At 34.5% G+C, this 19089-nt stretch overlaps 1 protein-coding gene across 1 annotated transcript in view; it reads right to left on the bottom strand.

The window, feature by feature from the left end:
- Positions 1-19089, bottom strand: part of LOC149807887 (otoferlin-like) — a 480268-nt gene that overhangs the window by 190394 nt on the left and 270785 nt on the right. Inside the window, exons 26-27 of the mRNA XM_089962251.1 lie at positions 12460-12621; positions 5776-5947 (exon numbers count right to left, since the gene is read on the bottom strand). Of these exons, the coding sequence (XP_089818377.1) occupies positions 5776-5947; positions 12460-12621 (334 nt within the window). The remainder of the gene's footprint in view (positions 1-5775; positions 5948-12459; positions 12622-19089) is intronic.

Genomic DNA, 19089 nt, shown 5'->3' with positions numbered 1-19089 from the left:
GTGCCACTAAATAATATTGCCTCTTGGCACCTCAAACCCTTATGCTGCTTTCCAGAGCAATGTTATAATGAGGGTAGAGTGCACACATCCACCTTGAGGTTGACAATGAGTAGGAAACAAAATAATTAAATTTTCATGTTCACTGATTTACTACACAAGATTCAAATCTATTTTCTGTGTGCCTGTAATCCTTGATAAGGTATAGTCACAATATCCTGATATCTTACCAAGAATTTTTAAGACTTTGTAACAAGCATTTAGATTGGTTAAAATCACATCATGTGATGTAGTAAACAATACCAGAAAGAAAATATGTATCCATGTTCCCATCTTGTGTTATTTGCCAATTTTGAAAAATAATGGTTAAAATATAGTTCACTGATTTATTTTTTGAGATTTGGTATTATCTATTAGCTATTTGTAATTATAGAACTAAACATTAAATTTTACTGGATTCATGACGTTATGAGGCTTGAAAATTGATTAACACTGCCTGAATGGCCTTCATTTTGCTTTGGAGAAGCAATTTTATGATGATTGCTGGTGAAACCTCAAAGTATTTAACTTTTTGCAAAATCTATGTTTGCTTTACTCAGCCAAAACAATCAAACAACACTGAGAAATCAAAGTGATGATGCAGTTTATTGCATCAGTCACTGCAAAAGGTACACTTTAAAATTTAACTGTAAAATGTATGCTTTAAGGTGTCACTGCAAAAGGTATACCTTAAAATGTCACTGTAAAATGTATGCCTTAAAATGTCACTCCAAAAGGTATGCCTTAAGATGTCACTGCAAAAGGTATGCCACAAGATGTTACTGCAAAAGGTATGTTAAAGATGTCACTCCAAAAGGTATATTTTAAAATGTCGCTGCAAAAGGTATGCCTTAAAGTTAACTTCAAAAGGTCAACATTAAGATGTCACTCCAAAATGTACACCTTAAAATTTCACTGTAAAATGTATACCTTTAGAGGTCATTCTAAAAGATATCGCTTAAGATGTCACTGCAAAAGGCATGCCACAAGATGTCACTCAAAATGTTATGCTTAAAAATGTCACTGCAAAAGGTAGGCCTTAAGATGTCACTGCAAAAGGTAGGCCTTAAGATGTCACTCCAAAAGGTAGGCCTTAAGATGTCATTCCAAAAGGTATGCAGACCTGTCAACCCTAACGAGTCTGTCTCAGTAAGGCAGTTTAATTTTTTCCATAAGACTGACCAGCTTTCAGTAAGGTGTAACAAAATATTAATAACTGCTTTTGCAAAGGTGGAAAATGTTTATTAAAAGTTTGATGCGGCAATGATAAACATTATGTTCAACTAAAACATTTGTAAAGTACGTGCAGACTTTAGTTACCTCTAGTACAGTTGCACAAACTTTAGTTCCAAACCCTATGCAACTCAATGGCTTGTTGACATCTCTCAACTTGACATAATTCTTGGAAATTCTTTTTCCATTTCACATGATGACAGCAATCATGTCTCCTGCCATGAGACACTCAAATTGGCATGTGATGTCCAATAAACATAATTGTGTCCTTTCCAGCATTTATTCACAAGAATCTGAATATTCCATTTTATTCTTCTGTGTTGATGATTAACACTTTTGTTTGAGGCTTATTTTCCTGGTCATCTTAAACATGCATCGCTTTCTGGATGCCATTTAAAAAAATTCTATAATCATCAGGTTGATCATGCAGATACTTGGAATGAACAAATAGGTGCAGTTTAAAGCATCAGGGGTGCTGCTGTAAAGTTAGTCGGGTTCCCTAATTTCATTAATTCTAATATGAAACCCAGATCCAAATGAAACACAGATTAACCTATTATCCACATTTTTTGGCAATGAATTTTTTCCCCATAGTTTTAGCTTGCATGCCGTGAGTCCATACTTTAAAGGTAATTTTTGTGAGACTTTTTACTGTAAAAGAAGTTTTGGAAACAAAATTCAAGGGGTTTATCAAGAAATTCAAAGAGTTTTCAAGTATAAAATCAACTTTTTTAAAAAAGTTTGAGGAGTTTTCAAGGCAATCAAATTTAAGGATTTGTCACTGTTGTTTGATCCATGTTTCTCATTATCATTTGAAGCAAGCAGCTGAAACTAAAAAATATAAAGTTAAACATTGTGCAACCTCAAAACCAATCCTTGAAATAACAAAAAATAGATGGCTAAGCAGGAAAAGAAGACAGTAATTTAGTTGGCAGTCAATTGATAATGAAAAGACAGCATCTGTTGCATGCAAACAGCCTGAAATAACCACCAACTCAATGTTTTGGTGTATGAATACATTTTTCATAGTTTATGAATTTTCCTGGAATTTGTGTTTGGTAAAACCCACAAATTTAAGCACTCAACAAACAATGATCTTTCTGTGAAATAATTATCCCCCGTTTATTATTTATAATTAATTTATATTGCATAACTGACTTTTGTCATATTTGTGATTGAGGGTATGCTCTAAAAGGGCTTACATGTAGTGGATAGAGTTTTTGCATAGCTGACTTTTGTGATAATTTTATGGGGTAAACAAATGTTTACTATAATTTGAGTTCAAGGGAATTTTCCAACAAAATGATTAGTTTTGCAGAACATTCTACTGTAACATAGGTAAAGTTAAATAGGTATAAACTGAGGTTTAGCAAACAATTATTCATTAATTTTTAAGTCAGTCTGTGGAACTATTTAGAGTTATGTAAAGATATAATTTGAGAGGAATTATTTATCTAAATTATTCATTTGAATTAAAAATTGTTTATTCACTTCTGGACTAACACATTATTTGGGAGTATTGTAAACTCTTTTGAAGACATTCTGGATTGCAGTGCAGTGGTACATCAGGACATTCAAGACTACTGGAATTCATTCAGAACATTCTATATTTTGAAATTGTGAAAGGATATTTAGGATTATTTGGGATTTAATTCACAATGGTGTAAATGTCAAATAAGTTTTCACTTTATAACTTACTAAAACTTGTTTGATTTGCTTCTTTCTAATATAGTTTAAGACCTAAAGTCATAACATAACTTAGGGGCTCATCTGGGATCTGAATGTCTTTAACATTTCAGAGATATTAAACTTATTTTTAAAATTCAAACTGACTCTGTTTTGGAATTTTCATTGTCATTGGTAAAGATTTTAATTTCACACATTTGAAAAATGTTTCATGAAACCAGGAAGCTTTAACAATGTCATCATAAGTGAAGAACTTTGTTTTAAATCTTACCTAGGAAGGGTTAGAGCAGGGGTGGGCAAACTATGGCCCGTGGGCCGCATGCAGCTCGCCAAGGGCTTTCATGTGGCCCGCCAAGGGTTTTCATGCAGCCTAGGAACAAGTCATCATTCACACTGACTCTGTTTATGTTACTCTGTTTATCAAATAAATGTGCTTCTTTTGAAGTTTAAGTTTTCAAATATTAACAACATATTAACAACTGAAAATTAATTATGATGTTATTTAGAAAAACCTTTTGTTTTTGCTATTTCAAATATTAATTATTTTACTTAATGAACTATACGGCCCACGACAAAGTGTAAATTTGTGTATGCGGCACTTGCACTGGAAAGTTTGCCCACCTCTGGGTTAGAGTCTATGAAGAAGGGTGAGTTGCTTGAGCTTGCCAGACATTATGAGCTTTCTGAAGCAAAGCATCTTTAACAAGACAGGAGATAATGAATAGTTTAATTCAGTATTTTGTGCGAAAGGAAATTTTGGATGATATTACTTTGGCATTGAATGTTAAGTCTATCTCTGGTTTTGATAGGAAATGAAAGAGCTTTCAGAAAAAGAACTGATGGAATCAGAATTAAAAAGGCTTCAGCTTCTGAAAGAAATGATGATTATGAAGATTCAAAAGAGGAAAAAAAGAAGCTAATAAAAATGCAGAGAGAGAAGAGAGAGAAATATAAATAAAGAGAGAAGAAAAGGAGAGGCAATGCAAAGAGAGAGAGAGAGAGAGAGAGAGAGAGAGAGAGAGAGAGAGAGAGAGAGAGGAGAAAGAGAGAAATATGAAGGCAGAGAGAAAACGAAGAAAAGGAAATATAATGCAGATGCTGCAAAAAGACAGGCATAGATTAAAAGAATTAGAACTGGCAGATGTAGCACACACTTCCCCCTTACAGACAAAGGTTTTGATGTTACTGGAAATATTACGTTAGTACCCCCTTTCCAAGAAATAGAAGTATATTAACACTTTCCTCACTTTCAGAAAATTGCTGAAAACTTGAAATGACCATGAGAACTTTGGAATTTGTTATTACTTATTGGCAAAGCTTGTGACATCTCCACTTTACTCTCGATACAAACGAGTGCTGATTATGATCTGGTTAAGGAATGAATCTAGAAGGGTTATGAGTTGGTACCTGAGGCAAAGGTTCAGGAATTGTAGAAATGAAACTGGACAAACCCATGTCTAATTTGCAAGGGAAAGAGAGCAACTGTTTGATAGGTGGTCAAAAGAGCTCTTAAAAATGTAATTACATGAAATTATGCCTTTAGCGAACACATGTCTTGGTTAGTCTTTTGATGAGGTCACTATTGCTCCTGGCACTGATCAATCGATAGATATTGATCACAGTGACCATCTTTTTACAACTCTTTCTCTCTATTCTTCATTTCTTCTTCTGCAACATTTGTAGATTAGTAGCACTGGATGATGGTGGTCCTTCTTCCTTTTGACGTTTTCCTTCAATCAAGGCTTTGACTGCATCAGTCAACAGCATGAAGGCAACCTCTTCTGTGTGTTAGTGGTCCTCTTCATGTCTGGTCTAGATGATATTCTTTCTTTTAATTAGCTTTGCTTGGCCTGTTCCATTCTATTGAGTTTCACTGAGGACAAGCACTCTGATGCTGAACCTTCATTGGCATCTTGTGCTCTTGTATAATGTTCTGATGTTGTATGCCTTTATCCTGGTGTTTACCTTCATCTTTAGAAGATTTATACGACTGGTTGGTGGTCTTTATAAGATTGGTTGGTGGTCTTTATAAGATTGGTTGGTGGTCTTTAGAAGATTGGTTGGTGGTCTTTAGAAGATTGGTTGGTGGTCTTTATAAGATTGGTTGGTGGTCTTTATAAGATTGGTTGGTGGCCTTTAGAAGATTGGTTGGTGGTTTTTAGAAGATTGGTTGGTGGCCTTTATAAGATTGGTTTGTGGTCTTTATAAGATTGGTTGGTGGTCTTTATAAGATTGGTTGGTGGTCTTTATGTGATTGGTTGGTGGTCTTTATAAAGTTGGTTGGTGGTCTTTATAAGACTGGTTGGTGGACTTTATAAAATCGGTTGGTGGTCTTTAGAAGATTGACTAGTGGTCAGGTTACGAGAAGGCTTTATCCAAGACAGGATGTTTTTGCAGAGAAATCTTCCTAAAACAGGTCCTTAATTTCTGGCATCATGGTTTTTTTATCCATTATAATACACTGATGGGCATCTTCACCAGAGCCCAGTTTGTCAGCATGTTTCAGAGTGGATCCAAGTTCACATTCATAGTTATTGTAATGCCTTGGCAAGATCCAAGCTCACACTTTTTCTTTTATTTCAATTTGGCTTGAAAGGTTTAATTTTGGAATGTCAGCCTGACTTCCAGAATGCTCTCATTCCAGAGGGTTGCACCAATGATTTTGCTATTTTATTTGAGTTTGGCTTAAAATGTTTAAATTTGGAGCAGCAAGGCATTTATAGTTTTTTTAAAATAAGTTAAAACAGAAAAGTGTCAAATTTAAAGTAGTGTACTGACCGTGCAAATTTAATTTCTGTTAAGGAGTTTTACTAATCTTACCTGGAAACAGCTTCTGTATGGCTTGTTTGGCTTTCTTGGTTGTTGGCACATACATAAATTTGTGGATCGAGTTGATAACATGGGTACCAACCAGAATATCACGACCAAAGTTTCGGCAATCCACACAGCGGATGGTTATTGGTGGGCAGTACAACTCATTCTCAGGTAGTTCCTGATGTGTGAAAAGCATATATTGTAATAAATATGTAAATATAACATGCTTTCTAATTAGTTGAATCTCAAAATTTGAAGCAGAAAACTCAAACAAATACCGTATTTATCGCATATGTTGGGACACAATAATTATTTTTTTCCTGTCCCAGAACTTATGGTGAAACATTTTTTCACTTTGGTCATATGTCCCAAGACTTAAGAAATGAAATAAATTTGTACTGCATTTGTGCTTGACCCCCTCAATACACATTGCAATAAAATAGATAAATAAAATGCCTAATTATTAATAAAAAGAAAGAAACTAACCTTGTGTTGTTATCATTTATTCTTTTTTTCAACATGAGCATTAAAGAATGAAATATTCCCACAAAATCTATAAGCATAGGATTCCATACTGTAGCGTGTATCAATTATGTCCGATATCACACACCACGTTGTTCACTGACATGAACATTGAGAAACAATTGTGTGTGGTTGTGCTCAAAGGTTTGAACATGTTATCCGACTGAAAACTGGAGCCAACAAAATTGCAAACAAGCGGGAAATAGTCAACCGATATCTTGAAGACGCCATTCAAGCATGACATGGTGTTGGGTGCAAAATAATCAAGATTGAATTATATCCAGGTCTACTGTATGACAGTATGTCGCAAATAAAAATCGTCATTAGCAACACATTCACTTGAGTGCAAGTGACAATCTTTTCACCAGCTTGGGTTACAACATTATCCTTACTATTTACCCGCAGACATCAATGCTCCTTTGTATTAATTGTAACCACATATGCCAAGCACATAGAAGCCCTGGTGGTGAATAAACATGACTGGCAGCAAGCAGTTAACTCCTTCTTTGAACCTACCGACAGGACATCAAAGACAAAAGGTTATTTTTATTACAAAGCAAGCCAATTTCAGAAGCCAACTTTGGTTACTTTTTTTGGTAAAGGATATCAATACAAAGGTTATTTTATTGCAAAGCAAGCCGACATCGGAAGCTGACTGGATTCTGTGAAGTGAGCCGATTTTTTATTTTTTTTGACTATACAAAGACGGCCAAGATATGGAAGCAAACTTGGGTTCCTTTTCAACTGTATTCACGGGAATTTTGAAAATAAATTGAAACAATGGAACAAATTTTAAAGTGACACAATATAGTGCTTTGTGCACAGATGTCGATGACCCAGCATCACCCAGAATATTTGGAGAAAATAAAATCATGTGATGAATTCGTGAAGGCCAGAAGAGAAGCAAACGATTTCGCAAATGAGTGGGAAATAATCAACCGATATATTGAAGACAACTGCCATTCACACATGGCACGGTGTTAGGTGCAAAATAGCCAAGATTAATTTATATCCAGGTCTACTGTATGATGGTATCTTGCAAATAAAAATCATTATTTGAAAACACATTCACTTGAGTGCAAGTGACAATCTTTTCCCCGGCGTGGGTTACAAAAGTATCATTACTATTTACCAGCAGACATCAGTGCACCTTTGTATTAATTATTACTATAGATGCCAAGCACATAGATGCCCTGGTGGTAAATAAACATAACTGGCAGCCAGCAGTAAACTTCTTCTTTGAACTTACCGACAGGACATCAAAGACAAAGGTTATTTTCATTACAAAGCAAGCCGATGTCAGAAGCCAACTTTGGATTTGGAAGCCAATTCTTTTTAAAGGATATCAATACAAAGGTTATTTTATTGCAAAGAATGCTGACCTTGGGAGCCGACTATGGATTCTTTTAAGTGTGCTTTTATTTTAATTTTTAGCTTTGAATATACAAAGGCGGTTGAGATATGGAAGCTAACTTTATTTCCTTTTCAACAGTATTCACGAAAATTTTGAAAATAAAGTGAAACAATGGAACAGTTTTTAAAGTTACACAATATAGTGCTTCTTGCATGAACATCGATGACCCAGCATCATCCAGAAGATTTGGAGATAATAAAATCATGTGATGAATTTGTGAAGGCCAGAAGAAAAACAGATCATTTCGCCGACAATATAATCATTAACATGGATGAAACTCTAGTGTACTTTGATCGCATTCCTGGATGGACTGATGATAAGATGGGCGTCAAAAGTGTGAGAATTAGCAAGACTAGTGCAGATTTGAAAAAATCTGACTTTTGTCCTTGCAGTTTTCACTTCAGGTGGTGTGTTGCCTCTAACAATTTTTCACAGTATGAGAAAGCTAAAAATATATTCATGTACCAAAAGAATAGATCATACGTGTGCAGGAGAAGGGTTGTGTTGATGAGATGCTGCTGCAGTGGATTAAAGAGTTTTATCTAAATTAGTTTTATATTTTTAAAAATAAAATTTCAGATGGAGTGCAATTTCCGACGTAATTTTCGAATGATTTAAAAGATGTCCCACAACTTACGACTAAAAAAAATAATGATGTGTCCCAGAACATACAGTGCACAAAAAATGACTTTTAAAATTAATTTATGGTCTCCCAACAAATACAGTGTCCCAACATATACGGTAAATACGGGTACTATTGGAAGTCCTGATGCCTTTGGCATCATGGCAATGCCAGTCTCACAGTGCTATTTTTAATGGTATTTTTTATTTATTTTCAAAAGATTTTCTCAGATGAGTTTCAGAACTAAGCTAACATATTTATGCTTGAAAATTTGAGAACATTATTGGTGATTTTACTTTTGCACTCTTTCTCACTATGATGCTGTCCAATGGAAGCATAGAGTATACTACCTTATAGTTATATTCCCTTATAATGGAGTATATAATACAGTACTCACTCATTATAATGCTGTCTAGTGAGACTGCTTAACAATTAAATACATGACAAATACTCCCTCATTATAATTCTGTTCCTGGAAGCCATCAAGTATAATGCTTTATTATGATTCTGTCCATGAGACCCATAGAGCTTACCCCATTTTAGTGAGACTGCCTTATAATGAAGTGAATTATTAATGCAGTATTCCCTCATTATAAGGCTATCAATGAGAACCATATAGTATGCTGCCTTTTATATATATACTTTTACATACTGAAATGGCATTATAATGAAGATCATTATAATTGGTGAGTGAGTGCTGTGTTAGTTTTACCAGCTACATTGACTACATTTATGACTGTAAAACTGCTATTAACAGTCTTGAATCCTTAAATATAAAACCATATCACTGGTTTGCTCAGATATCAACATGTGCACAGATTTATTGTTAGGTGACTTAAGATAACACAAACAGCATTGAAACCAAGAACGTTTTGACCTGACACACATCTAAAACAAAAGTCCCATGATGGGTCAAATGCTTCAATGATCAAAGAGAACTTCAACGAATTCAAGGTAAAATCATTTCTAAATACTTTTAACAGCTGGGTGTTGAAACCATCTCAGATATTCCTGAGCAATAAAAAGATTTTCCATTTAGCTGCTATGGATGTCCAATTCGCACCATTTTCATTTAGAACAAACATGATTAGCACCATTTCTATTTATGACCAAACAGATATCATCAGAAGTTGGTCAGTGAAAACCCTGTACTGATATCATCATTCATTTAGGAATAGTGATAATAAGATTTGCAAGATGGCCCCTGGGGCAGCTGTACTGGATGTCTGAGTGACACCATTTAATTTAGGACCTTCTAGACATCATAAGAAGTCTTTTGGTAAAATCCCCATGTCAATTTGACTTGTTGTTCAGGAGGAGAAGCAATAGAAGGATTTTCAAGATGGCTGATGTGACAGTCATACTGGACATTCGACTGGCACTGTTTTTATTTAGGTCCAACTACCACACACTGATATGACTATCCATTCAGGAGGAATAGCATTAATAAGATTTTCAAGAATGCATTGGTGGTGACCATATCAGACATCCTGGTGGTGACCATCTTAGACATCATGGTGGTGACTATCTAAGACATAATGGTGGTGAGCATATTAGACATCATGGTGGTTACCATAGTAGACATGACAGTGATGACCATAGTAGACATCATGAAGGTGACCATAATAGACATCATGGTGGTGACCATAATAGACATGGTGGTGACCATATCAGACATGGTGATGGTGACCATATTAGACATCATGGTGGTATCCATTTTAGACATCAGATTGGCATGCGAAACATCACTGGAAGTCATACAGTGAAAAAAGCCTATGTTGACATTACCATCCATTTTGGAGTAGCAGTGATAACAAGATTTTCTAGATGGCTGCTGTGACTGTCACATTAGATATCCAAGTTCCACCATTTTCATTTAGGTCATCTAGACCATGGAAAATTCATAGCAATCACCAAGATACACTAACAGACAGATGGTTCAGTTTGGTTTTGTGGGTTAATGTTATTTTTCAGCACATGATAGGCTATACATGGCAGCCAGTATATTTGGTGGAGGAAGAACCCAGAAAAACCCAGGAAAGAACCACTGAACTTAGAGAAAACAACTAGACAGCTTTCTCACATACTCACTTTGATTGAGCCAAGATTCAAACCTGCATGAACAGAGGTAAAATGTCAGTGGTCTGTAAAGGTAAGCATCTTAGATCACTTGACCACCTGGAGCCCCAAGACAAATGGATGAAAAACAACAGATGAGAAACCATCCCATAAGCTCTTCTGGTCCATGACCAGCAGGACTAACAACAAGAAGGCCAGTGCCAGCATGATGAGGTCACAATCAAAACAAAATGCATGACCTTGACCCCATGGGTCATGGTCAAAAGGCTTCATAAGCATATTACAGAGTGAACTGTCTTAAAGTCATAATGATTCAGCTATTATATAAACAAAATCCATCACTATTTGACAAATATGGAAATGAAAAAGTTAAAACTAAAACCTTCACACATATTTTCTGTGACCTTGACCCCAAAGTTCAAGGGGCGAGTATGCATGTGACTGAATGAATTGTCTGAACTTCATAATTCTTCATCTCAAGTATAAAGAAACACATCAATGGGTTAATAATACAATTTAAATAAAAATCTACAATCAAAATCTTAATGCAAATTTCCTATGACTGTGACCATGATTCAAAGGTCAAGGGCTAGTGTGCTAGTCACCAAATGAAGTGCCTTAGCTACATAATGATTCATGCCAAATGTAAAGGTACATGGATTTAGCAAGAGTAAGGAAATTTAAAAAATGACCAAAACAATAACATTAACTTTGTATTACTAAGATTTTGACCCCAAGATTATAGGAAGAAGCAAGTATGTCATATAATGTCTTGTCTCATCTTTATGATGATTAGTGCCAAGAATCTATGAAGGAATTTAGGAAATAATTGGGCTTGGCAAAAACAAACTCAAACTAATGAATGTTCGTGATTGAAGACCCGTTAAATTTAATTTTAAGTTTTTTTAAAAAAAAGATGACATAGTATAAATCTTTATATCTAAATGACGTCCTTTAACATTTCTGAAAATACTGTACATTGTTATTTTCAGCATCATTATATTTAATGAATCTTTAATATCAGCATATTAGGAACATAAAATCTTCACAAATTATGGATATGCAAATCTGCGAGTTTTAAACAGCAATGGTTTTAAGCTATTTATCACAAATACAAGGTGTGCTTGCATGTTGCATTATGTCAACACAAAAATAAAATGTGTGCTTGCATAATGGATTATAAATTATGTGAACACAAACAAAATGAAATGTAATTACTTTATTTCAACACATGGGAATTGTCAAACTTTAAATAAAATTAACTGCTGGTGACAGTGAGGGATGTTCAAATAAAATTTCAGATCAATCGCTGTAATAAATAAAAAGAACATGAAAAAGTCCATCTCTTAATTTCTTTAAATCACACGGCCCAATTATAAAATGGTGGTTACATATTTAACTCAGGGACCATCAGTCAGGAATTTCATACATATGTGTATGCATTATGATCTTGTCATTAAAAAAAAGTTGAATATAAAATTTTAGCAATGATTATATCACTTACAAGACATAAATAATTATTGATCATGATAATCACCAATGACTGATCATATTCTGATGTGTAATGCTGAAAAAGTATTGTGACTTTTCTTTCTATTTCTATTGGAAAAGTATTGTGACTTTTCTTTCTATTTCTGTTGGAAAAGTATTGTGACTTTTCTTTCTATTTCTATTGGAAAAGTATTGTGACTTTTCTTTCTATTTCTATTGGAAAAAATACTTGTACTTTTCTTTTTATTTCTATTGGAAAAATATTGTGACTTTTCTTTCTATTTCTGTTGGAAAAAATATTGTTACTTTTCTTTCTATTTCTATTGTTTCCAAGACTGTCACAAAGAAAACTAAACTTGTGAATTTTCTTTGGTTTCAACACTATCTGCCTGCTTTCACTTTAAATTTGCAACTACTCCAGCAAAATATTGTCACCAGTCTCTTTCTACTATATCCTCTAAACTTTCCATTTGTATAGACCTGTCAGATAATAGATTCTTTACCACATATAGGAGGACACCCTGGGTAACTGACTGAAAAAAAATAACAATAATGTACGCACCACATCAAAATATTTGACAGGGACACTGAAATTGGGGTTTTTCCGGCAGTTCATAATAACAGCTGATTGCAGAATATGTCCAGCACACTCGATGTCAATTCGTGGCTTGTCCACTGTCGAAAGTTGTACCCGCTTCAGATCACGAACTCCCCAAAATAACACCTGGAATGATTATTAAAATGTATATAAATTTCTTTTTCTAAAAATCAGTATAAGGCAAAATTAAGTTGAGAGACATTTGGCATGTGAATACAAGGATTATCTGGAAATATATGTTCACAGATTGGAATATGAACCGATGGTGGGTGTAACCCTTGTAAACCAGAAGAAATGATTAATCAGGTCAACTACATTACAAATAATTAAGCATTATGACTTTTTTGACCGTCACTGCAGTTATATGGGTCAATAATTTCAATGATTAAAATTATAAACAAACTTTCACTTCTTTTAAAATCATGCAAGTAAAGCTTAATTTTCTTTTCACAATACTTCTGGTATTTAAAAAGATTGCAAAATCTGAGTGGTGATCATAAGAAAATTGGATGTTATAGTAGATCTCAAAAGGTTGTGGTGTGATGATTTATATTCTATTTTATTTATACAACTCTGTATAATCTCTATATTTCTAAGAGGTCATGAAAATGTAGGTGTGCAACCCATTTTAACTTTTAAATAAGACATCCAGAGATTTGCAAAATAAACATCGTAAAAGCAGGGTCCTTACTAAGCAGTAGCTCTTAAGCTTACATTGTTACAGGAGAGTGGTGTTAAATCAGCCTTAAAAGTAGGTCAATGCAACCCAGTTTTAGAAGCTGACATGCTCTCATTCCAAAATGTATGCTCAAAGCTAGATCGGTGACAATAAGTGAAATGGTAGTGCAGATAATATAGGATGAGACAATGTAAATCTGAGAATAGATGCATGCTTTAAGCCATTCTGAATAAATCCTCAAAAGCTGGTAATAGTGATCTATTTTTGATGTGCACCATGCCTGAGATAACAGCACATGTTTGGTGTACTACAGCAGTTATAGATGTGATTTATAGATGGATAGACACAATTATTATTATTTATTATGTATCCCCATTTCTCCAAAATAGTACCTTAATCCATGATATGGAATGATTGAAGCAAAGCTACATTTAATTCTCCAGACTGGCTTATTTTATGTTATTTGTAATTTATTTTAACATGAGTCATTTTATAAGCAATAATGGTAATACACGTAAACAAGGAGCAGGTAATGGCCTCCATGTCAAGCCCACCTCTAAACATGATGGCATTTAGAACTGTCACAGAAACATCTTTACAGGCAGGTTGCTCTAGGGTGTGGATGGAGGTACAGATGGATGGATATATGGACAGACTTACACATAGACACTAAGGTGGTACAGATGGATGGATATATGGACAGACATGCACAAGGACACTAAGGAGGTTCAGATGGATGGATATATGGACAGACTTACACATGGACACTAAGGAGGTTCAGATGGATGGATGTATGGACAGACTTACACATGGACACTAAGGAGGTTCAGATGGATGGATATATGGACAGACTTACACATGGACACTAAGGAGGTTCAGATGGATGGATATATGGACAGACTTACACATGGACACTAAGGAGGTTCAGATGGATGGATATATGGACAGACTTACACATGGACACTAAGGAGGTTCAGATGGATGGATATATGGACAGACTTACACATGGACACTAAGGAGGTACAGATGGATGGATGTATGGACAGACTTACACATGGACACTAAAGTGGTACAGATGGATGGATATATGGACAGACTTACACATGGACACTAAGGTGGTACAGATGGATGGATATATGGACAGACTTACACATGGACACTAAGGAGGTACAGATGGATGGATATATGGACAGACTTACACATGGACACTAAGGAGGTACAGATGGATGGATATATGGACAGACTTACACATGGACACTAAGGAGGTACAGATGGATGGATGTATGGACAGACATGCACATAGACATGAAAGTGATTGCTTTGTCAAGATAATGCCAAGAGAAACTCAATACAATTTTTATGTCAATCTAAGCCATTGTGTTCCATGCTGAATCGTGCCATTTTAGAATGAAATAATGACCATTTCTGCATATAGTTTTCAAACTGATGCATAATAGAAATTAATTCATACACTGTATTTAAGGAATTTAAGAACAGACTTTGGCCATCTATAAATATCCATTTTATGACTTCCACCACAACATTCCCACTAAAACTCAGTTTGCAACAGTTAAATTGCCAATTTTATTTCAAACCATCAAACTACAATGATGCTATTCTAAATGATAGTTTGTAATTAAACTGATTTTTTGGGCACACCTGAAAGAGACTGATATAACCTGAATGACTTGTAAAAGAATAACTGTTACGTCAGAATTGTTTTCCAGTCATAAAATTTATTTCAGTTTTTCTAAGGCTAATTATGGATTCTATTTCAAATACACTTATTTTAGTCTGGTTGGGCAAAGAAAAGTAGCCTGATTTCTGGCCCCTATGTAGCTACCACACATGTGGCAACTTCAGTCAAAAGTAAAACATGGGACCAGTCTAAAAGTTCGAAGGTAGGACTGAAGAAGTTATATCACACTGTAAATAAATCTACAGTAACATAAAATTTAACATTAACCATCAAGGTAAACATAACTCTATTTTTAGTGGTCATCAATTTAGGCACTGTATCAGGCAGACATTAATCATTTTGTGCAAAACCACTGGAATAAACATTGATTAATCTGAAAGACACACTTTAAACCTTGTGTCTCTCAGAAAATCATACACACTGTTCATACAGGGTTATTATTTAATTATAGAAGTTGTACAGATGGAGCACTTGCTGCACAAGTGTATCCCAAATTTACAATGGTTCCATTAAATGTACCATATATACTGGTGTGTAAGCCAGTTAATGTATAAGCCAACCAACTCCCCAAGTGAATAGTAAAACTTTAGAAAGTGCACGACCCATGCATAAGCTGATCCACAAGTCCAGCCATATAAAAAAATCATGTTATTGCAACTCCATCTGAATGAATGGTCATTTTCACATGGCGTTGCAGTACAGGGTGTCCTGGTTTTTTTTTTTTTGCAGTACAGGGTGTCCTGGGGGGGGTTTGCAGTAAAGGGTGGCCTGGAGGGTTGCAGTACAGGGTGTCCTGAGGGGTTGCAGTACAGGGTATCCTGGGGGAGGGGTTTGCAGTACAGGATGTCCCGGGGGGGGTTGCAGTACAGGGTGTTCCTGGGGAGGTTTGCAGTAAAGGTTGTCCTGGAGGGTTGCAGTGCAGGGTGTCCTGAGGGGTTGCAGTACAGGTTGTCCTGGGGGGGGGGGGTTTGCAGTACAGGGTGTTCTGGGGGGTTGCAGTACAGGGTGTCCTGGAGGCTTCAGTTTAAGCATGTGATCACATCTTTAACAATCTGCACTAACAATATAAACTGTGTTACATACATTTGATTGAATTTATATTTGATTTAATTTGTGTTTGATTTGATTTGATTTGATTGTTTGTGGGTTTTGGAGTCTTTTTATTTTCTTTACATATCAATATAATGTAATTTTGTTTACTAGGAATTTGATATTTTCCAGAAAATTCAGTTTGACCTTAGTTTTCCTTAGATACCTAATAATAGAAACACTTGTTTCTATTTTTGGCTTAGTTCCTGGCCTTGATTGAAGGTCAAGTAAACAACTTTCTCTAGGAGTAAAATGATTGGTTTTTATCAAGGACATACAGGAGCTATGTGACTTTTACATGTAAACATGATCATGCCATCCTCTAATTCACAATATATATTGCAATTAGGCATTTCCGAAATTGGAAAATACTTAGCATTAATAGTGATGTTTAAAGAGAGAGATCTCAGAGTCCAGGGCTTTTAAACACTTGATGTCAAGTTGTTTTCTTCTGATGTGACCAGAAATGAACTCTGGAGTGTTTGAATTGTTAGTTAATTTTTCTCCAAATTATTTAGACTCTAAAAGATTAATTATTTTCTCTGGAAATATTTATGTATTCATACAGAATTCTTGAACAAAGACATATATTGAAAATTCTATTTGGATTTCCAAGACCAGAGGATAAATTATTGTGCTTGTACAAGGAACTGTAGACATCAACACAGTAAAGGCTACAGCACACGTCATCGCCTTCCATCTTGGATTCTTCATTGGGACTCAAACTTGAAATCATTAGAACAGTTCAATATTAGGACTTCAAAAACTTTATTCATGGATTATTCTTGTATTAATTTTGGATTTGATTCTGGAAACCATAAGTTCTCATATTTTTTTTATTTTTACAGTATTTTTCCAGGGAAATTAATTAGTTGTTATATTTTCCAAAGCTTGTTGTTTCACTCTTTCTTGTGTTACTGTTTATTTGAGCCTAAACACGTGACATAAGAACTGGTAGTCAACAAGAAAACTTGAACATTTTAAAGTTTACACCTTGTTCTGCAGATAAACTGACTTCCCTTCTTCTAGATTTTTTTCTTCCCTAAATTATTCTGCTTGTATTCTAGTATATATGGTACTTACCTGTGATTGTAAAACCATATTCCATCACATCATGTAAATATAAGCAATTATGTTACATACATATTTTAAAACATGCACAACCCCTGGAAGCCAGGCAGTCTAAGGGAGACAACTTATCACACCTGATTTTGGCTTCTACAAAGAAGTGTATTGTAATATATGATAAAATCATGCTAAATTCATAATCTGGACAAGTTACACCTGGATGATTTTTCCCCTGCAACAAGAAACATACATGATAGAACCAGGATTTCTCTTGATCAGTGGAATGGCTTCTAAACTGTTAGATTTTTCATTGGTTATAAATTGTTTTAAGGGGATTGAAAACAAAACAAAATCACTTTTTGCCATGATATGTATTATCTTCATACTATAATAAAACAGCAAGTTTGAACATAAATCAGATTCAGATTCTGATGAAAAATGTTGCAATAATAATTAATTAATATGATTCAATTAATGAAAAATGAAGAGTTGTTTATGTCTTATAGTTCATTGCAGTGTTATGTGTTTAGGCTCGAATAAACAGTAACACAGAAAGAGTGAAAACAACAAGCTTTTTAAAATTTAACAAATAATTTATTTTCCTGGAAAATTCTGTACAAATGAAAAAAGGAGAAGGACTTAAGGTTTCAAGAATCAAATCCAAAAATAACCTAAGAATAATCCACGAATTAAATTGCAAAAGTCCTAGTAATAAATGTTCTAATAATTTAAAGTTTGAATCCTGATGGAAAATCCAAGATGGATAATGTATGCTGTAGTCAGTACTGTGCTTATCTACAGTTCCTTGTAGAAATACAAATAATGGCATGTCTTTCCAAACTTTCTGTGTGAGCACACTCCTCAAAATATTTCCAGAGAATAAAGAATTAATCCTTTTGAAATCCAAATGATCGGAAGATAATCAACTTAAAAATCTGGCATCAACAGAAGAGCTTGACATCAAGTGTAAAAGCCCAAAAAACTGAGAAATCTCTCTCAAAACAAAGATTATATTGTATTATAAGATGCAGTTTCAAAATTCTCCCAAGTTGCAAAATGGGGGGGGTTCACAAGATCATGTTTATATCTCGTACACAGAATATGGCCTTGATTAGACCAATGATTTTATTCCCAGAATAAAAAATTTAAAAAGTGTTTACTTCTTAACCCACGTAGTCCCATCATGACCTTGACAACAACCAATCATTTTAAAATAAAATAGAACTTTGTTTACTAATTTTGAATCCAGGTCAGAATTTAGATCAACACCTGGTGTTTTTAAACTAACAGTCAAGGTCAAACAATTTTCTGAAAAAGTATCATCTCTAGTGAAAAAATTTACATTATAATATAATAAAAAATTTAAAACTGACAGACAATTAAATTAAAAATAAACATGAATTAAATCAGATATAGGTAACAGCAGAGATTTTTGGGGTATAAAATCCAATAGCATTTCTAGTTTCCTTCAGAAGATTACTGTCTGCTGACCACTGATGACATTCACTGTGATTATTAAGCTTCACATTTTACAGGCCCTAAATAATTATCTGGTCCATATTCCCCCATGAATCACTTCACATTCTGCAAAGAAGTGAGACTGTCCTCTTTGTATCAGCATTAGAAATTGTGGCAATGATGGGACAACCACACACTGCCTGCCATATTCTAACTTCAGTTTTCCAGTCGCTGGGTTTGTAAGGTTGCTGACTGCTCTCTAATACTCCAACAAGCTATGTTCACCCCATGGAGGAAGGTCCAGACATGGACTTGAGATGTATTCCTTAGTCTTCAGGGGCTTCTTTCTCTTCATGGCTCGATCCAAACAATTGTTGGCATGTTTCACCACTGTAAATGACCCCTCCCCCATTGATTTACACCCATGTTAAAAAGTGAAAAAAATAACATGATGTATTTATGCTATTATGACCAATTTATCCTGACAATAAAATTAATTGTCTTCTAAATATATTTTTAACTGATATATTTTATCTATGATTTGAACTTAATTTATTTGCATGAAAATTTTAAAAAGTTTATCAAATAGATTCATACATAA

This window comes from Sinohyriopsis cumingii, chromosome 1 (genome assembly GCF_028554795.1).
Source record: "Sinohyriopsis cumingii isolate HCF-2022 chromosome 1, ASM2855479v2, whole genome shotgun sequence".
Taxonomy (NCBI): Eukaryota; Metazoa; Mollusca; class Bivalvia; order Unionida; family Unionidae; genus Sinohyriopsis; species Sinohyriopsis cumingii.
This window is presented reverse-complemented; position numbering and strand designations above follow the sequence as displayed.